Source organism: Ochotona princeps, chromosome 15, assembly GCF_030435755.1.
Source record: "Ochotona princeps isolate mOchPri1 chromosome 15, mOchPri1.hap1, whole genome shotgun sequence".
Taxonomy (NCBI): domain Eukaryota; kingdom Metazoa; phylum Chordata; class Mammalia; order Lagomorpha; family Ochotonidae; genus Ochotona; species Ochotona princeps.
Genome location: NC_080846.1, coordinates 40,173,874 through 40,196,023, shown reverse-complemented (window position 1 = coordinate 40,196,023; position 22,150 = coordinate 40,173,874). Strand labels below are relative to the sequence as shown.

Genomic DNA, 22,150 nt, shown 5'->3' with positions numbered 1-22,150 from the left:
CTTTTTTATCTGTAACAGCACATGCTTTCCTTACCCAGAATCTTTCAGATTTTGATTTATCTTTGCCTGTGACAGCCTGGAGTGAACAGACATGTGAGTCAAGTAAGTGCACTTTGTGAAATGGCCAGTATTTCCAGTACTGGAGGAGTGTTTCACACTTATTTGGTAGGCTGATTTTTGTTCAGTTGTTCTAGTGAATCTATCTTTAATTATGTATGCTGTCATGGGCACTTATACATATACATCAGGTGTCTCTGAGATGTGAGGTGCTTCACCTCCACGTGCACGCATGCAAAGGCAGATAGGCGGAGCAGGCTGATGGGTTCACAGCACATTGAATGAGTGTAAATCTCAGCTCTACCTGCTGTAAACTACCTGCTGTCGTTTACTTAAAATGGAAAAGAGTAAATCTTATTGGGCCATAGAATTTATGTAAATGTTAGCTCTTATTATTAGCCATCATCATCATCATTATTCACTTTATGTGAAGCTTTCACAGTGCTCTCTATTGGGTGAACATTGCAGTTGGATGGTTTTCCATTTCACGTTTGCTAACAGATACTCTGAAAGTGTGTCTGCTAGCAGCAGGCACAATTTCAAATAATTTGCTTCCAGTACTGTTTTATGGCCAAAGGTTTATCTATCTCTACCTCCACATCCTTTCCGTTTTCTAGCCAGTGTCAAAACATTCCCGTCACAGTTTTTGATACCTGTATGAGCTTTATGCTCACTTTTTCTTGATTTTTTTTTCTGAAGTATAACTAGACATTAGACTTCATCAACTGTTTATAGTTCCATAATTGGGCCCGGCGGCGTGGCCTAGCAGCTAAAGTCCTCGCCTTGAGCGCCCAGGGATCCCATATGGGCGCCGGTTCTAATCCCGGAGGCTCTGCTTCCCATCCAGCTCCCTGCTTGTGGCCTGGGAGGGCAGTTGAGGACGGCCCAATGCATTGGGACACTGCACCCGCGTGGGAGACCCGGAAGAGGTTCCTGGTTCCCGGCTTCGGATCGGCGCGCACCGGCCCATTGCGGCTCACTAGGGGAGTGAAACATCGGACGGAAGATCTTCCTCTCTGTCTCTCCTCTCTGTGTATATCTGGCTGTAATGGAATGAGTAAATCTTTAAAAAAAAAAAAAATATATATATATATATATAGTTCCATAATTACAATTAAATAGTTAAAAAATAACTAGCATATGTAAATACTTGTAGGTACCTGACTATCTGGGTATATCTGACTCCTGCAAAAGGAGTTCTTTGGACACAGGGATAATTCTGTCTTGCCACAGACTATTGTTCTTTCTGTTAGAACTCACCTGTACTTTGAATGAGGAAATATTATTTGAAAACCTCAATAAAATATTACAGTAATGTATACAAATGACAGTATTCTTATCTTTAAAACAGGCTAGTTGAGGTACACAACACAGGCATAAAGAAATAGGCAAGCCTAAATAAATGCTTGAATAAATGAGAAATTTATTATGAGTTGTTATCTATTCTACACTTCCCAATTATATTTTGGAGAGAATGGTGACCCAGAACTATCTATAACAGCCCCTGTTCTGTTCTTGTACTTCTTGTTGTATTTATGTTATCTGCATTTTTTTTACTTCAGTTGCAAGTCCCTAGTCATGCCTAAAAGGTATAATCTCTTGCTTGCCCTCATCAAGGAAGTAGATAATCCTCAAGCTTTTGGTGTAAGTTTATCATAAGAAAGAACAATTCCAGCTTCTAGGGAGACATGTTGAGTGATTATAAAAGAGTCCCAAAAAATGCCACATTCTTTAAGTCCTCATGACACCTCAAAGTGTTGGTGAGCAGCATAGCTAAATTTTACTGTAGAGGCAGAACCTATAATTCCTATATGTGAGAGTTTATGGGGAGTAAAAAGGATAAATGTAAGCTTGAGAAGATGAGAGTGTTGCTATTGGTTGTATGTTTTGGGGAGCCTCAAAAATTAAGGTGCTTTTGCATTTAAGGGATAGATAAATTTGAAATCGGAAAGGCTAGAGCACTATTTCCTAAAGTATTTTGTGAACCCTGGCTCCAGGAGATATTAATAGGTGCTCCATGGAAAAAAAAAGAGTAGTTAAAAATAAGTTCAGGAAATGCTACATATAATATTTCCTTCCCTCTTGTAGATTCAGAGTTGCGCAAGGTTATGTTATAAAAAAGTCTCTGCCTGACGACATCTGTTTAATGCAGCTGAACGAGAACACCTTTTTCGTAGCATAGCTGTTAATATTCTGGTAATTAACCTTCTCTGGGAAACCAGTTTGGAAAAATCTGGTCTAGTGGAACTAGGGAGTTGGTAATAGGATTTGAGCTTGTAGATTTGAGCTTGAAGTTAGAACTGAAAAATTAAGGTACTGAAAAGGTTTTGGAGAGTTTACCGATCGAAAAAGTAAGGAGATCTGGAAATACAGTTTTGTCATCAACCAGTGGGTGCAAGACACAAACTTGAAAATGGTAGTATCCAGTTGTAGTTCTGACCCACTGCCTGTGGGTCTATAGATAAATTCCAAGGTTTTCAGCATCTCAGTGAATGAATACAGGTAGTATTATGAATACACATCTAGTCTTCACTCTGAGTGCTGATGAGAATGGCTGGCCCCAGACACTCGGGGCAGGTATGGAGGTAATGGTTCGGTAGGGAGAGGCAGAAACTAGGTAGGGAGAGCCAGTCAAAAAGACAAGTAGATAAAAAACAGAAATTGCAATGGTGAGAGGAATGTTTCCTGGAATAGGTAGTCTCTGTGTTAAGACAGGCATGTAAGATCACTGGGCCCTAACCCTGCATTGTGGAGAAGTATGTTAAGCTGCCCACAGGCGATATTGGAGTGCTGGTTTCAGTTGCTCCTGCTTGCTTCTGATCAGGCTCCTTGATAACGCTTCTGGTCAGGCAGTACAAGATACCTCAAGTACCTCATGTGCTGCTGCTCATGGGATACCAGGATGTCATTTCAGGCTCCTGGCTTCCCCCTGGCATCTAGGGAGTGAGCAAGTAGATCAAAGATGTCTTTCTTGTGTCTCTCACTCTGCATTTCACATACATAATAAAAAATCCACAGCAATAAAAAATAATGATTGGGTCCAACTCCTGTATTTTATAGGGCTGGAAAAAGACCGAAGGAGATAGTGATTTGCTCAGGATTAAGGGCTGGCACAGCAGAGTCAGAGTCTTTTTCCTACATTCTTGCTTTCCAGAGATTTAAAAAAAGGAAGGAGTTGCTCATAGAGAATATTGAGATACCTTCTGTCTTGGGAGAAAGAGGACTTAAAGAGACTTCACGAGAGAAATTACATCTCCTAGATCTACCATGGGAAAGAACAGACTTACAGATACTAAGACCCGTTTGTCTGCACTATCGATATTTTGGTTTTGGCTCACATTAACAAGGTTCATGAGAGTGATATAAAAATCTGAATGTCAGATTATTAATTTACATCCAAAAAAATAAAGCCATCTTGGGAAACAGACGCTTAAGTTCTGGTTAGCACATTCTCTTCTCCATAGATTTGCCACATGGGAAACCACATTATAATTAGAAGGTTGGTTGGTGAGTATATAGCAGAACAAGTGGTATGTTTGGAATGTGTAATGAAATCAAGGTTTTCTTAACCTTTCAAAGACCAGTTCCTCATCTGGCTATTGGTAATAATAGTACCTTGTTCCTAGTGATTTATTAGGAGGGTAGTAGAATAGTATGTGTAGAGTGTATAGTAAGTTGCTTAGTATAGTACCTAGCCACACATGTTCTCTTTTTAACTCTTCACAACTAAGTGTTTTAATTCTTAAAAGTTAGAATGCAAATAAGCCATTTAGTCTTAGCACTTTATCCCCAACACTGATTGAATGAGAAATAACATATTTCATAGTTCCTAATTCTGATGACTGACCTTTACTTGGGCTTCCATGATTGACTAACTCCCCATTATTCTAAACAAGACCATGAGTATTACTGAGCTAACCCAATAGTCACATCCCTAACCAAACTGTTCACATGATGGTGACATCTTCAGTTTGATATGGCTTAGGAAACAGTGACTTTGATACAGCATAAATATGTGTTCCATGCATCTCAAGAAGAATTGCTTCTAGATCTGGCTTGGCTCTTCTCCAGTGCCTCTTGGAGTTAAACCCTGTTATTGACAATTTTAATGCAAATGCATTGGGAAATTGCACACTTTTGTGTGTGTGGTTTTTTTGTTTTGTTTTGTTTTGTTTTGTTTTTTGCCAGGACTCTTGATTCTGAAGGTCTTGTGAGAAGACATGGCAAGGAGGAGTCAGGTCCATTTACCACTGGTGGAAAAAAATAACCAGCCCATTTCTGACTGTTGATGCTGTTGTTTTTTCCCCATTGAGTTTAATTGGCTTATTCAGCCTGCCTGAAGTTAGATTTCAAGTTCTTGGCTTCCTTTGTTCTTCTTAGGAGCTTATTTTGAGTGCTCTGCTTAATTCATTCATTATACTAGGTTAAGCCTTATGCTGTTCTGATACTGATTTTCATTTAAAAAAAAATGGTCTTGTTGCTTTGTTTAATATAGTGATTTCAAGTTCTGATTCTTCCCAGATGATCCCAGAAGTTCCTTCCTATTAAGAGATGCTTAGTCAGTTGATGAGTCACAAAACTCTCCCCTTCCCCCATTTTGGAAATGCCAGCACTTGTACTATAGTGCTTTGCCTGTGATTCTAAGATGTTTGTTCTGTTCTTCTGTTGTGTTTGTCTTCTGTGTAATTTATCACTTTACTTTTCTTTTTTTGGTTTGCATTTAGTCTCTAATTTTTAAGTCTCTCTAACATAATCTTGAAACAGTCTAGTTTTAATTGTGGAAAGAAAAATCTCCCTCTGAGGTGTCAGTGTGCTTTGAAAAGTACGGTGATGTAGTTGGGAGATCAGTTGTTGTAACGTTCTAGATGTATAAACAGCCCTGTGGCTTTTAATTCTCAGATACTGTTTGGTGTCACTATATATTAAAATAGTACATATAAATGTGTTCATGAACAAATATGAGTATCACTTACTGTCTGTGAGTATCACCAGGCTAACATAAGCTTTGTGTGCTAAATATGACAGTTTATGGGAAGCTAATTGAAAGTATGTATTGGCTGCTAGTTACAATCTAGTGAGGGCTTACTGTTAAGTGAGGCACTGGGTGTAATCCTGTCAAAAGCATGAAATATACTCTTCTCATCATACAGATGAGGAAGGTGAAACACTGGGCTAATTGCCCAGGATCGCTGAGAGTGAGTAAATGCTGGAATTCAATGTCAACTTATGGACCTACTGTCATCCAAGCTATGAGTCAGTGCTGGGCCAGGCATACCCTTGGGTGTTGAGATCATTTTTCCTCTCTGGGATTTACCATCTCTTGCTAGCACCTGAAATGGGACCAGTATTTCTCTTCAGTGGTGTTGCCACATGATATCCAGTTCATTTCAGTTAACCCTTTATTGAGCAATGGCTGTGGGGAAAAAAACTTCTGATGTGTGTGGTCACTAGAAGATAGACGCGGGTAAGACCATCCTCATCTGGAACTTCCACTTTAGTCAGGAAGAAAGCTGAGCACACAGTATTACGGTAGATATTGAAGGTATTACCTGAGACTCAAAAAGACTAGAAACAGAGTGAAATGGGTTAATTCTGTGATGCAAAGTCGAAGAGGCATTTTAATTGTTCTGTAATGCACAAATTAATAAAGAATAGACCAGCTCTCACTAGGGAAAAATTGATACTATAATAGGAGACTGTTGAAACTTTGCCAGAAAGAAAAGTTTTTAAAGGAGGTAAGGAGAGTGATGTGGAAACAAATGAGTAGAGATATTAACTTGGCATTTAACACCCAAGCTGAAGCTGTGGTCTCCCTGTGCACTTCTGTTGATCTGTTGTGTGGGTGATGGCTGGATCAGCTGAAGGCCTCTTGAAAGGTAGCGCTATCCAGTTAGCATTACCATAAAAAGTTTGTGAAAAAGTGAATCAAAAGCATGTTTATTTGGGTGCAATAAAACTTTGAAATCCATGCGCAATTATTTTTCATATGTGTTTTGCATGAAGTTTTTTAAAGACATTTGTATTTCTCATCACTGGTTCATCATTTTGCTTTCTATAGTTGCTAAGAAAGGAATTTGAACATGTTTTGATTTTAAAAATGATGTAAATTTTTCTTTTAGTCTTAGGCAGTGGTTTCAGTTGTATCAAAAAGAGTGCAAAGAAGAAAAGGCAGTAGTGAAGTGGTGCAGTGGTGAAACCCCTGTTTGGGATGCCTGCAACCCACGTTGAAGTGTCAAGGTTCAGGTTCTGGCTCTGTTTCCTGTCCAGCTTCCTGCTGATACACACGCCTGGCAAGCAGCAAGTGATGCCTCAAGTGGTTGAATCCCTGCCACCCGCATCAGATGAAGCTCTGGGTGCCTGGCTTCGGCTTGACACTGCACTGACTGTTGTGGGCATTGAGAAGAAAATTGGCAGATGGAAGATCTTTATTCTGTCTCTCCCCCTGCCCCTCCCATTTCCCCTGCACTTCCTGCTGCTCTCCGCTCCCTCTCACTGTCTGTTTGTTCCTTTTCAAATAAGTGAAGCTTTCTTTTTTTATGAGACTAGTGAATGAGAAATTGTGAATTGGTAGCTTTTGAAGTCTACATGTTTTCTTCCTTTCGATTTGTAGTTTTAGTAAACATTTTTCCTACATATGCTTGCTATCATTTTAATGTTCTGTTACGAAAGCTTAAAGGTGTTAACTGCACCAATAATTTAGAACTTTTTAAAAGATTGTTTATTTGAAAGGTAGATTTAGAGAGAGAGGGAGAACGACTTTCTTCCATTGATTGGCTCCCCAAATGGCTGGAACAGCCAGAGCTAACCTCTTCCAGCAAGGAGTTTTGAGCCTCTGCTGGATCTCCCACATAGATGCATGGGCCCAAGAATTTGGGCCATCCTCCGCTGCCTTCCCAGGGCATAGCAGGGAGCTGGATTGGAAGTGGAGCATCTGGGACACAAACCAGCACCCATATGGGATGATGATTAGTTTGCTGTGCCATTGCGCTACCCCCAGTATTTTGTAATTTGAACTTTTGTTCTCACTGTTTACTCATACCACACCGTGTCTTACATCCACCGCTTAATAGAAATTGCTGAGAGAACATTGTAGTGGAGAGAGGCCTATGGCTGGATTCCTGCATAGTGATACCTTCATTTGGGATATGATCAAGGTTTAGGAAACCAGTGAGTGTATGGAGAGGAGAACTGGTTAGAGATGTGAAAACAAAGTAAACAGTGCAGTAGAGAGAAGAATACTGTCAGTTGTCACAGAAGTTGAGAGGAAGATGAGGCCTCCAGGGAAAAGCAAAAATCTCAAATCTTCATTCACCACAGAGAGCTATTTCAGTATAATGGATCAGGTTTGTCAGGGTCAAGATGAGTGTGAGTGATCAGAATGTCTTTTTAAGAGGTGGAGAAAAAAGTAGAGGAGAGTAGTTCAGCCAACTTCATGGGTTGGTGGAATCCAAAGAGGCATGCTTTTCAGGAGGGGAGGTTCGGAAGACATTTTGTTTATGTTGTAAAATGTATCTTGGCTATTAGCTAGGCTAACTAGAAAACCAGTAGACAGGCAATTAAAGAAGTAACTATGGATTGCAGTAGCAGTCCAAGAAATAAGATCTTGAAGCCAACTTGAGTAGCCTGAGCAGAAACAATAGCTAGAATGGCTTAAGAATGACTTGGACGTTCAAAGAGGAACAGACTGGTACCTGAGACGTGTTAGTGGATCACATATGACTGAGAAAAATATGCTGTTAGTGGAATAAGGGCTCAGTTTTAGCATTTTTTTTAATCAGATTTGTTCAACAGATGGTATGTCTCTTCAAGGGTAGCTAATTGCCAGATGGGTGTAGTAGGAGGATAAAGGGCAAGTGAGTGAAATGGAAGCCGTGGATTGCTGGGAAGTTAGTGGGCAAGTGTGGATCTTGAGTGACTTTCAACCTGGAGATCAGGATGTGTACTCGAGGTTCAGTATAAAATAAGAGAAATAAAGGGGAATTGTTGTATTGTAGAGGATCTCTTGAGAACTCCAGGTGATGGTAACTCCAGTATCTGGTTCTTTCCTTGAATAACAGCTATAGGGTTCAAAATAAAGTCTTAGAACAAAGGTCAGAAATGTGTGAAACCAGAGTTTGAAAGATCATTAGCATGCTCTAATAAAGTGGATTATGATTTGACATATCCCTAATATTCATTTGCTGTTTGTTGAATTAGCTACGTATCAAAATCTTACCTGAAATTCTCTTAAAATATAGCTCACCTTATTTTCAAACGAGATTATTTGAATGTTGCAAATGTAAGTATTGATTTACTGAGCTGTTCTTTGATAGCCACAGCTGGAAATTGAAAAGACATCTATCAGACTATAAATATAGAGGGGAAGAAGAAATGATCAAATGTCATCAGCCTTTACATCTGTTCAATTCAAATATTGAAATAAATCACTCTTGAAGTTTAGAGCTCTTAATTAATAGAAAGTTCTTGTTAAAATTTGTAGATAAGTTATACCTTCCTCAGTATTGCCAACTTATTTTGGTGAGCCTGGTTAGTGACATAATGAGCATCCTGTTTCCTTAAGCATGTGAGTGTAGGTTCTTGTGAATTGACAGGAGAGAAGCTCTGAAGAATTGAGTAGGCCGGGAGAGCAGCTGGTGTGACATTCAAGTGTTCATATTGCCATCTAGCTACTGAACAGAAGGGGGGAAAAACAGTTTTAATTTAGAAAGATCCTATTTAACTATAGCTGGAAATTTCAACACCAGTGAGACTAGAACATTTGGTTCTCATATTTAACTGGAGATATAGTATGTTCTTATATTTGGTAAGATGCATAGGATTATATAAAATTAACATTTTTTATTTTTAAGCTTTTAAAAAGCTTGTCTTTAAAAAAAAAAAAAAACTAGAAAATTTGCCGTGAAGATCAAAGTTTCCTAAAATGCCTCAGTAGGACAGAATCAGAGAAAACAAAGTGGAACTAATTTGAGAGAAAGTCAGGGTAAGGTAAATATGTAAATTACAGTTCTTTGTTAAATACTTTTAGGGGTTTAAAATAATCAAACATTAGTTGATGAGGTATTAGTGTGAGCCTCCACATTTTTGCTTTGAATGAAGGAAATTGTAGTGTATTTGTTTAAATAGAAATGTGTCAATATACTTGATATAAATGTCAAAATGCTGGCTCCAAGAATATTTTTTAAAAGTGATCTGCTGGGCCCTGTGCAGTAGCTTAGCAGCTAAAGTCCTCACCGTGCATGCACTAGGACCCCTTTTGGGCACCGGTTCTAATCCTGGCAGCTCCGCTTCCCATCCAGTTCCCTGACTGTGGTCTGGGAAAGCAGTCGAGGATGGCCCAAAACCTTGGGACCCTGCACCCGTGTGGGAGACCTGGAAAAACTCCAGGCTCCAGGCTTTGGATCAGCACAGCACTGTCCGTTTTGGTCACTTGGGGAGTGAATCATTGAACAGAAGATCTTCCTTTCTGTCTCCTCCTCTCTCTATATGTCTGACTTTGTAATAAAAATAAATCTTGAAAAGTGATCTGCAAATTAAGAATAGCATAATAAAACACCATGACTGATTTTACTTATTCTTTGTCAAGAAAACTTTTGGATCAAGATGACAGCCCAGCACTTTGTTCCTTAGTCATACTTGAGAGCACATTTGCTTTCCAGACTGGTAGCATCCGCATCATCACTGCCTGAGAAAACGTTAGAAATGGCAGAGTTCTCATAATTTTATGTCAACTCAAGTGAATTGAACTTCTAGGGTTTTACCCAACAATATATGCTTTAGAAAGTTCGTTATGTGATTCTGAGGCATGCTGAAAGCTTTGATCCAGTGATCTGCAGTATATAGAACTCGCATCTTTAAATTTAACCTGATCACTTGTTTTCTTTTTGAGCCAGTATAACCATGCAGATGCTGACAAGCTTCCCAAAGGGATATGTTAATGTTTGGAATTGTATGGTACCGATTGACTTGACCAGAGAGCAAAAGTGTCTTTAGTTAACATCAAGATATCTGTGTTTGAGAACATACACACTTGAATATTATCGTACACGTAGCCTAATTACTTTGCTGGCATGACCGAATAAATTATGCTGGAGATTGCAGTTGTCAAAAGCCAGAGAAACTGTCTTATAGTTCAGGCAGGTGGTGAATCACTAGTTTACAGAACCTCTTCTGCTTTGGACTTGTGTATTTCTTTACAGAGTAAAAGCTGTTTTGGAGGTCAGGATAAGGAAACTGGGTGTTTCCCCCCCCTCACACTTTCACTGAGCCAGGCTGCTATAGTATGGTTTCATAATTTTAATTAAATTGTAAAGTTCTGAAATAGAAACAAAAAAATTGTAAGTTTTGTAAATTCACAGAAATACATTTTTACTATTGTTTACAAGCCAATATGATTTAGTTGACTAAAACCAGATGAAAACAGTAAAGGTTATCATGGCACCTAATCCCTTCCTACTGACTTCCAGTACCAATTATTCCAGAAGTGGTACAAGTAATGGAAAGTGACAGCAAGCAGCCAGAGGTGACAGAGTGGTGAGAACAGGAGTGAAGCAGTGGGGGAATGAAGAGAGCAGAACATTTCAGGAGCGAAGGAGTAGTTAGCTTTGCAGTAGCAAAGATTGCCTGTAGATCAGGTGACAGAGAGTACAGGTTTAGTCCATTAGATTTAAGAGCAAGAGGAGCAGTTACTCATCAGGGGAGACACTAGAGTGTAAGGTAATGATCTGTCAGTGGGAGGTAATATAGAAATAGGAGTTTCAGAGAGGGGAATATCTAGATAATGAAGGGTTTTCTTACCGGATAACCTTTGCTGGATAAGATTTCTTCATTGTTTAGATCTACCTGCTAATTTTATTTGCCTGATATTTAGTCCATATTTTCAAGCTTAAGTAGCTAATTATTTCTCAAGTAAATATATCATTTGTTTACGCTTTCTGAAACACTGACATGCAGTTTTGTTTTTGTATTCTGCCAAGGGTAAGGATACAAAGGACCTGCGCTGTAAATCTCTGCCCTGATGCTGTTGTACAATTATAAACATCTGTTGTTGAAAGGGAAAGTTAAACTGATACATCCTGCAAACCCAGATTCTTTGAACACTTAGTGCTGGAATTTCTCTTAACTCATCTCACACAGTCTATGATTTTAAATACAATTTTAGGCTTTGTTTTTTAGTATTTGAGTTGTATTTGGTTCTGTTGCAAAACCTTTCAGATTGATTTTTTTAATATTCAAACAATAATGGTAAACACTGAGCTCCTACTATTTACCAGACAGTACTGATGGTTAAAAATGAGTAACAAAGATGCTACCTTGAGTTCCAGTTCACTGGGGGAGACCAAGAAGTAAGTGAAACGTTGTAACTCTAAGATAAAAGCCATAGTGGAAGGTGGATGAATGCCTGCCCCATTCTAGTCTATTTGTTTTCCATGGCAGAGGTTTGTTCAGGTGATTGTATCATAGCAGCTTCTATAACTTGCCCTTAAAGTACTGTACTGCGTCTTTGCCTCTAAGTCTATCAGGTGAAAGTTATTCAGGGAAATAGGACCGAGTGTACTCAACACATTGGTATTATGATTTTGTTAAGACTAATAAGCCAGGAATTACAGACTGCTTATTTTCTGAAATGCTGTTTGGTAAATTTACTCATGTTTATAGGAATCATTCTTATCTGATACAAACTGCATTTCTAATGAAACTGTATAGGCTTTATCTACTTTTCTTTGAATTTTTACTTAAGCCGCTTAAAAAATGGAAAGGTTGTTCAGCACAGTATTGAATTTGAGTCATCAATTGATGTTTTTGGAATGCTTTAATTAGGTAATTGGAATATACCAAAGCTTTGCTAAAAATAAGCTCTACCACATACTCTGTTGAAGCATCCATGTTGTGGTATGTGTTGCATCGCATTATCTGCTGTTTCTTCTGTTAAACTCTGATATTACATGCGAACACTGACATCTAACAGCTTATAGTAGTTTTTATCATTTATTAGAAATAAATAGTTTGAAAATTTTAACTTTTTAGAGTGTGAACCACTAGAGATCGTTTTTTTCCTTCAGAAAAATGGATAAATTTGGAAGAGTATAGTACCTCTTGCTGAGATAGGAGATTAAAGATACATAAGGTGTGTTTTTTGCCTTGCCTATTTTTTCAGTGCAGTGGACCTAGAATTGAAGTTGTCAGATAGTGGCTATACTGCTCAGCCCTCTAGGGCACATTTTAAGGTGGTGAGGATCACTGTGGTTATCTAGAAAGGTTGGATGGGAGCGGGCCGGATTACTGAATTTATTAGGTACCTTTTACTGTCAATAAAATGTCAGTAGCAATCAAAATGATTAGCTGTAAAGGCTAGTTATCCCTGTTCCCATAATTACCGGTCTACACGTGAAGGAAATGGGATTGATTCTGTCTTAAAAATATACTAAGAAAATGGAGGGAATTGTGTGTTCTCTTTTCAAGGGCTGTAGTTACAAACTGTTTTTTAATTCTTTGTCAGATAGTGCTTGCAATAACTAGGGAACCAGTACCTGCTTTTTTGTACATTGCCACTTAATTTCCCTGATAGAACTAGCCCCCTCAAACCATCCTTTTGTTACGAGTTATCCTGTGACTTTTGGCTGCTTACTGATGGTTGTTCTTAATTTTGTGAGTGTTGAATGCTTGTTTGCTTTTGTTAGAAGCATCTTTATCCATGTTGGAAGAAGACCTTTGTGAATGTCTCTGGCTGTAAAATTACAATTGTATTTGATTTCCAGCATCTCTTTCAGCTGTTACATTCTAGAATTCTTTCCTTTGCAATCATTATTTAGCAGAATAAGTCTTTATAGTTAGCTTTGCCATTTTTGTTTAGTAACTTCAAGTTAGTAATTAGTCTTTTAGGATTGATTTCTTAATGCCAACATCATGCTCATTCACACAAAATTAGTGTGTATCTATTGAGTAAACTGAACTTCATCTTTTCATGATTGTGACAGTTTTTTCTTACGTATATAGTTATGTTTTTGGAATAAATGTGAGAAATAATACTTTTCACCAAGTTGACATCTCGTTTCTTTCTGCTGATGTGCATTCCAATTCTATTATCTAACATTTTCACTGATTACCTGGCTTCAGCTTACCTAGAGAATCAGTACACACAATTTTTACGTATTTTGAAGAACTAACAAAAGCTTGGAATTATTCTGTAATGGGGATCCCAACAATGCATTTATGAAAGCCTCATTCCTGGTTGTTGCTCATTGCTAATGTTAATTTTATTAGCATAAATTTTCCATTTTGCCTGCAGGAAATTCTTTTGCTCTATAATAATAATTTTTAGAACTCCATGTTTTATCCCATAATTTACTTAGCTATTTGTCTGTATTTCTCTTAATTTTCTAATAAATGATGTTCTTTTGTTACTGTTGAACTAACTTTCATGAAACTTTATGATCCGTAAGTGACCTTGTAAAAGAAGGAATGAAATCGTATGATTAACAAATCTTTCTCTTTATGAGTTCCACTGCTGAGAACTCACAATTATCTTTGTGTTCCTTTGGTGCACTGCGCACTCAGAGTAGCTTCTAGGGTGGAAGGAATCCACCTTTTTCTTCCTCTTTGTCCTCTTCCTTGCAAGTGAGGAGAGAGAGGGAGAAAGTGTGTAGGGGAGGTGGAAGAGGGAACTTCTCTCTGATGATTCACTGCCCAAATGTCCACATGGCTGCCATGGGTGTGAGCCTGGGCCGAACTGGAAATCTCAGTCTGAGGCTCTTACATAGGTGCTGGAGCCAGAGCTGGGAGGCAAACCCAGGCACTCTTAGGTGGATTGGAGCATGCCAGCCAGTGCCTTCACCATTAGGCCAAATGCCCCATAGGCTTTATTTATTTTCCTTTTTGGAAACTGTAACCTTTTTTTTTTTTTTAAATCTCTCTAGTCTTTGAGGACTGTCTTTTCCCATAGTGCTTCAGACACTGTAACACTGGTTAATCAGAGATGTCAGCCATTCAGGGATAATCTTATAGACCTAACATTCTATAGGGAGCAGGCTTCACTTTTTCTTTACAAACTCCCCTATTCTGTGGTCTCAGTTACCACCTAACAGTTTTTAAACCTTCAAGTGGAAGATAACAACTTCTTAGAGAATAAAGAGAAGTAAGACAGATATTCTGTTTTCTACATTGTTTATGAATCAGTCCTGAAAAGTGTTCTTTTGTTGTAGTTAGTAAATGGAAAGTGAAAGCTTTGTTGTTGTTGCTGTTGTATTTAACATTTTAAAGAGGAAATGAATAATAAAATGTAAGAACCTGCTGGTGACTTAGGAATAGACAACAGCCCAACATGTAACATTTAGGTAATCAGTTATCACACTGTCTACTTTTGGGAAGTGACTTTTTACATTTGATCATTTCTCTGAAATAGTAAAGACAGTAACCATAATTGGGAGCCATATGGATTGCAAAATGATAGAAAAGTCACATAAGGACATTTACACATTACTGAAATGATTAGGGATAAAGCAAACTAATCACTGATTGACCCAGATGTTTAAATGATGTGCTAGGACTGATAGGCAAATGGTATCTTTCTCTGTTTCACAAACTAAAGTTCAATAAAGAAAAATGTCTCAAAATCACATTTTGGTCCTTCTTGAATCAGGTGTTCATTTCTGAAATCAATAATCAGCATGGGAGGAGAACAATTGGGGATGGGGAAGGAACCCCAATCAGACTTACTGAAATTTGAAGACAGATTTCTAAATAATAAGTGGGTCTGTTCTTGAAAGATGAAGAGAAAGATGCTTAGTTAGGAAGTAGCATACCCAGAACAGTGTCTCTTCCATTGTGACCTTATTGTAGAAATCAGTGCATGTGGTATCATTTGACTTTTTGACCTTCATGAGCTTTTAAACTGGAGACAGTGTGGTGAAAGGAATATATTCCTCTTACTGAGGAACTTAAGGAGGAAAAACAGATTTTGGAGTTAAGCTTAAAGTTAAACTTAGTTTTTTAACTGAGAAAAATGTAAATAGAAGACTTGGTATTTGGATAATGATAATGAAGTATTCAGATGATTCAAACTTAAGTTATTTACCTCTGCTCCAGTACTTTTAACAGTAAAAGGCTTTTAAATCCAGATGTCTGCTGCTGCATGTCTAACCAGTATGTGTGACTCCTGTGGGCATCAGCTCCCTGAAGAAGGAGAGGAGGTGCCCACATATTTTCAGATCCTCTGGGGAGATCTGTCAAGCAGATCCTTTCACTCTAATGCTAATTGGCAGGTCAGCAGAACAGGAGTTATTAAGGAAAATTCTTTTTTATAAAAATCAGCACAGACAACACATAGACATATCAATCTTCATTATTTTATCTCAAACAATCTGTCAGGTTTGGTACAATTTTCAGACAAAGCTGTTTGGGTTATGGAAACTTGGGAGGACATGATCAAGTAAACGTACTCTCCATTGTTTCAAGTTGGATTATTGTAATAGTTGATATGTGAGAAGGACAGAACCTACTTTGCTTATGAAATGAGAAAAATTGTTAATAGGTCAAGCATACAGATTTGTGAAGTAGGAGGAAAGAGGCAATGAAAAACTCTCAACAGAATCCACAACTGTCCTTGCAGATTTAACCTGAATCAAGTCAACTTTCCTCAACTATCCATGTTCAATGTGCCTTTAGGAATTTTAAGTTTTTACCTCATTCTCAAGTTTTATGGTCCTCCCAGTATGCTCCCTGGACCACAGCAGCGTCACATGGGAACTTATTAAAAATGCACATGGTAGAGCCTCACCAAGTTGTCTACAATTTCTGGGGTGGGGCCCAGTGATCCACATTTTCTTGTAAGTCCTCCCAGTGATTTTCATGTGAGGTGGTAAGAATCATGGACCATGATTTGCAAGCATGTTCCTAACAGCTTCATTGGAAAAGCTTAGTTGCACTTGATGGTATATTTTCTAATTCTTAATTATGTTGGGAAAAGAGAGAAGTTGAGGCAAAGAAATGGAGCTTGGCTTTGCTGCTAAACAGGCATAACAGACATAAGGACTATGTTTCATCATGTAGACTTAGATATAGTGACCTGGTGCCTATTTTTAAAGCCAAATGTAGCAGCAAGTGTGGAAGGGATTAGGTGTGGAGACACTAGAATGAGGAAGAACCTTGGGAGTAGTAATATAACCTGTGTAGCGGAACTTAAAGACCACAAAGCAAGAGTTACAGAGGAGACTATTCACAGGAAGAATTAACCGAATGCAGTAACTGACCAGAGCTGGAAAGAGTGATATAAGGTGTTAAGCCAAAATGACTATTTTAATGGTGGTAGCTATTTAGGGAAAACATGAATTCCATTTGGGACATGTTAACTTTGTTTAGGAAAGTTAGGACACTAAGAGGAATTGAACATCTGGTGAACAAATTGATTTCTGTAACTTCTGAATATCTGCTGTGTTTGACGTAATTCTACATCATCATGATATAGTGGCAGCCAGATAGTGTCTAAGGAGACAGTAAGGGCCAGCAAAGAAAAAAAGAATGACAGAAAAGACTGTAGTGTGAAGAATTTTAGATGGGAAGTCAAAAGAAGATCTGATGACGAAAATCAGAAGAGAAGTAAATTGGTGAGAGTAGTAGGAAACCCTGTTAAAGGGTTTGTCGTGTTCTTTATCGTTTCAGGGGCTTTGCTGTACTTGGGCTTGGAGCCAGTCCAGTTCAGACTTTTCAGAAAACACAGTTTCTCTTGAGTCTTACCCTTCCTGGTACAGTAGCATAGGACTTAAATTGTAATGATTAAATAATAGAATGAATTTAAAGCAACTGTCGTAGTACTTGGAATATGAGTACTCACATGGTACTTATTAACATTGAATGGAGCATAAAATTCAGTCTTACTAAATTTGATTTCATTTAATAATTATGGGATCTAATGTCTTGATACACAATTTTGTTTGAAAGTGGCAAGTGGGTAGTTTATCATATAAAAAATTGCAGAAGTGTAAAACAAACTTGCAAGTGTTTATATTCTTTGGTTAGCTGTCTTGACACCATTCTTTAAAACTGCTTGTACCAGGTAAAGCCACCTGTGACACCACCATTGAATATGGGCATGGGTTTGTCTCCTGGATACTCTACTTCCAGTCCAGCCCCCTACTAATGGCCTAGAAAAGCAGTGGAAGATAGCTGAAGTGTTTGGGCCCTTGTCCCCCATGTGGGAGACCCAGCTGAAGCTGTGGCTTCAGCCTGATTCAACCCTGGCCTTGCAGGGTGTGCTCTGTTGCTTGCTGTCTCACTCTATAAGTCAATCTTTAAAAATAATGTTTACTTTGAAAAAAAAAAGAAGTGCATGTACTTTGTACGTAATAATGTAAGGTGGCTCCTGCTGACTTGTAAATACTTCTCATTGCAGATGTGTACCTCTCGTGATTGAAATGAAGAAGCCAGTCCTGGGCCAAAGGTCAAGTCACTTCTCCGGGAAATGTTGTTGCTGATGCTGCTGTACACAGTCATACAATGAATGTTTGGTGCAAGAAAGATTGCTGTATTTAAAAGATTTTCATCTTGAAAGTGTATCAAGAGAAAATACAATCCTTTTGGGAAACATTTTCCTCCTAATAAATTATACCTGTAATGGGCGACATGGCAAACAACTCAGTTGTGTATAGTGGTGTGAAAAACTCTTTGAAGGAAGCCAATCATGATGGAGACTTTGGAGTCACGCTTGCAGAGCTGCGTGCTCTCATGGAGCTCCGGTCCACAGATGCATTACGAAAAATACAGGAAAGCTATGGAGATGTCTATGGGATTTGCACCAAGTTGAAAACGTCTCCCAATGAAGGTAGGCTTTATTACATTCATTTTTAGTCCTTCATGCAGAAGGTGCTTTCCATACATTTGACTCAGCAATAAACTTGCTTATATTGTCTTGCTTTTTACATGGTTGTGCTATCATGATAGTGTGTTAAAAATGGGTTGGGGCCCAGGGCAGTGGCCTAGCAGCTAAAGTCCTCACCTTGCATGCACCAGGATCCTGTATGGACACTGGTTCTAATTCCGGCAGCCCTACTTCCCATCCAGCTCACTGTGGCTTGGGAAAGCAGACAAGGACGGCTCAAAGCCTTGGGACCCTGCACCTGCATGGGAGACCTAAAGAGGCTCTGGCTCCTGGCTCCTGGCTTTGGATTGGCTCAGCTCCGGCTGTTGCAGCTGCTTGGGGAGTGAATTATGGGATGGAAGATCTTGCTCTCTATCTCTGCTCTTCTCTGTAAATCTGACTTTGCTATAAAAATAAAATAAATCTTAAAAGGGGGGGTTAGTAGTAGATTTGGGCATGTACATTGTCTTTACATCAAGATATAATGCTACAAATTAATTTGTATGTTTTAGAGTAGTGGGATGGGGTAATTATCCTATTATTATTACTCTGTTTATGATCCTGTCTTTGCGCTTAAACTGTGCAGGATAAGACCAGAGTTGGTGCCCCCCAGGGGCTCTGTGGAGATAATCCTTGCTTACTGTGCTTCACTTTACCCATAGCTTAATTGTTTTTAGCATATGGGGCTTAAACAAAAGCTTAATAATTACTTCGCTGGGTCCTAAGGCAAACGGAATAGACTAAATAGCTGTTAGATTTTTCACCTTGAAGACATTTCCTTTGATTGAAAAGTTTAATGTTGGAATTATGTTGAATATCTGCATGCCCATATAAGGAAAATTCAATAGGACTTAATTGTAAAATGGTTTTCTAAATGATTTGAGAAGAATGGTCTTGTATACACTGATATTGAACAGAAACTTAAGGATTAGAAAGTTTCAGGAAAGCACTTCCAAATTGCAAAGGCAGAAATTGGAAAGTGTAAGTTTGCATCTTTGATTATGATATGTTATAAAGGGTAAGAAATTATTATTTTTAAAATCTTAAACCTTATATGTTTGTAAATACTCTAAACTCTATTCAAGAGAAACAATGCAAATGTGTTTTTGTGGCTTTTTTCTCAGAAATATGACATGCTGCAGATTATAGCAGTGGGCATAATAGCAAAAAGTCATTTCCAGAGGAAATAAAGAATTTTATCAATCAAATTATTTAAATTTTTAGTGTAATTTTGCATGAATTGCCAACCAGCTTAATGATAAGTAGTTACTTGGATTTAGCTGAGATAGCATAACCTTGAGGAAGCCAGTATTCATGAGGAAGTCAATATTCATGTGTCCTAAAAGGACTTCCTTAGATTACTTGGTGATTTTTTTCCCCTGATGACCTGTTTACTTAGGAGGTTTTCTAGATCTTTTCAAGTCAGAGCTACTAGAAATGTGAGCTTGGTAATTATACCTTAGATGCACAATGTTATCTTAGTGTAGTTGGAAATCTGTTGCTGTAGGTAGTTTAGGGGAATCAGGAAGAGACCCGTGGATTCTGATGCTTTGATAAAATTCAAGCCTTGTTCGTTATGCAAACTGACTGAAACATTAGCTAACTTTATAACAAGTTTGAGATTTGTGTGCTAATATGCTGTTCTTCGTTGGTAGATTCATTCATTAAGTTAACCATATGTAATTATTATGGTCAAGTTAAAGTCTAATTGTTGGGTTTACTTTTTTATTTTAATTATTGGATATTTTATCAAATTAATAGAAGTGAACATTCAAGAACCCTCAGTGTAACAAATAGTTTATACATTAAAGCCATCCTGAACATGAGTTGCAAACTGTATTTAACTACTTCCCCAACTATGTCTTTGCGTTTTTCTGCTGTGAATCAAAGTTCTTATCTTTCAGTAGCTGAATATCCACGATCTTTGTCCTGTTCCCTCCTTCCAACAGGTCAAGGAATTTTTATAAATACTTCAGATTTTTGTTTGTATTAGTTTTGTGTTTTATTTTGGGCAGAAGTCCTTGTGTTGATTTTGGATTAATTCGTGATGTTAAGTGAAGATTTTACATCCATATGATAGCTTTTTAAATTTAGGAAGGGTGATGATAGTTAATGTATCCTTTTGACAACATGATGGGAGCTGTTAATAAGCTCTTTTAAATTTACCTAACAGTCAAAATTCTATGTGAATTGTTTGTTTTGTGTAGTTACATAAATGAATGCGTTATTTTACCTACCTAGTAAGTTTTGCTTATGTTCTTGTGAATTTAGCATTCCTCACTGTTTAGCAGATTATCATTTTGAAATGCTGTACAAACAGTCCATTATAAGAACTCTTTGTGTTTGTTGTTGAAAATACAAATACAAACCGCAGAGCCTTCATAAAATACTATTTTAAGGGAATTTTATGAGCTCTAGAAGTAATTCACTAATCATACAAATGACAAATGTTAACATGATCAGAAAGTAGGCAGTCTGAAATTTGTGTGCCCATGGAAGTGATCAAGATCTAGAGCACTCTTATTGAAATCATCTGTTTATACAGTCAGAACGTGGAGATGATTCTTGGAAATACATGAATTTTGATTAGACAAACCATTTTGCTTACCTGTCTTTTTAGCTTTCATTTATTAATTTGTTCATTGAGAGTGTTTCATCAGTCCTAGGGACTGTCACATGTTGTACATACTTTCCCACTCTACAAAAAAGGGGAAAAAATGTTGCTGAAGGATCATTCTAAGTGTATAATAAAGTTATACCCCAATTTCAGCAGTTTTAATATTTGCAAACTAGAATTTAATATGTGCAAACTAGAATTGCTGGAATGTAGGATCCAAAGGATCTATTTGATGTCTAATGTGTGACCAGTTTTTGTTCTAGACCCTGGGCATGAATAAATCAAACAAAAAAATCTCTAATGTTCATCTGAGTAAGACAGTCATAAAACAACTAAATGAGAAGTGTAGTTATGTGTTTGTGATATATTCTTAAGAGAAAAATGAGTAGAAAAGAAAATCAGAAATTTCAGTAGAGCTGATATTAGGTTGCAGTGAAGTCTAGAAACAACCAAGGCATTTTGTAAGAATGCCAGTAAGGAGAATGATAGATTATAGTTTTTGTGACTGGATGACTGTTAGTTGCATGTGTATTAGCACATTTTTCTAAGACATTTTTTTATCCTATTTGATGTCATTCTTTGGTTTATTAATAAAAAATGATTATCTGGGTTTGGGCTGACTGCATTTGAAGAGCTAAAGCATATTTCTGTACGTGAATATCCATTTTGTCGTGTGACACTGTAAAGAATGTCAGAGTACACCATTACCAAGAACTTTGCTTAACATCACTGAAACTCTGAATTGCTCTCTAGGCTGGCTGAGAAGCCTCTGCCACCAGGGGCAGTAGCTCCTGACCACTTTCCCCCAACCCCCTGTTTCCATTATCTGTTGCTTTGCTTTTTTCTCTTGCACCTCATTTTAGCCAATACAGCTTGAAAACTTTAGTGTCTCATTTGCTCTCTTACCCTTTGCAAGTCCATGGGATTGTACCTTTTAGAGAATTCAACCAGCCCTTCATTTTTATGAATTTATTTTTATGCTTTGTTTAATGGTAGTACTGGTGAACAATTAACAGCTAGAACTCTATCATCACAGAGTCTACCTCCCAATACAATATATAATCCAAAGCATCTTAAGAAAGGGAAAGATGAACAAAATGTGGTGTACAGAGAAAATGATCAAGAAATGTGATAGAGATTAAGAAAGCCAATATAAGAAAATAGCAAAGATACCATAGGGACTTCCAAAGTTGGTGGGAAAATGGAAGAGACATGTATGCTTGTCCAAAAGAAAAAGAAGAAAAAAAGCCCACCTCATGCATTTTCCATGAAGTTTCCAGAAACCCTTCATGGCAAAGAGAAAGATTGTAAAGACAATTTATAAAATAAGGATGTTAAAAACAGGCTACTTTGATATAGAAAACTGCATTCTTGGATCCTGAGTGGTGTAGAATAGATGCTTGCTCTTGCACAGCTAAAAATATTAAGCTACAGTTCTTAGTTGGAGATGGCTGTGGAAGTTACAGTCCCTTTTCCTTGAACAATAAAGAATGTCAGAACCGCTGGGGAGTATTTTTGTTTGTTTGCAACAAGATAAATCTCATTACATTTTCTTCATTTTGATGCTTTCAGTCATATTGTACAAAAGTATACATTTTAATATTGATCTGCTTGAATGCAGTGTATTT

The 22,150-nt window shown here is 37.7% G+C and overlaps 1 protein-coding gene across 4 annotated transcripts in view; it reads left to right on the top strand.

Annotated features, from left to right (window-relative positions):
• The window catches only part of ATP2B1 (ATPase plasma membrane Ca2+ transporting 1), a 106,502-nt gene that overhangs the window by 29,775 nt on the left and 54,577 nt on the right, over positions 1-22,150 (top strand). For all 4 annotated transcript variants that reach the window (XM_058673453.1, XM_058673454.1, XM_012926383.3 and 1 more), the window contains exon 2: positions 17,441-17,869. In XM_058673453.1, coding sequence (XP_058529436.1) covers positions 17,662-17,869 — 208 coding nt within the window. In that variant the 5' untranslated portion in view covers positions 17,441-17,661. The remainder of the gene's footprint in view (positions 1-17,440; positions 17,870-22,150) is intronic.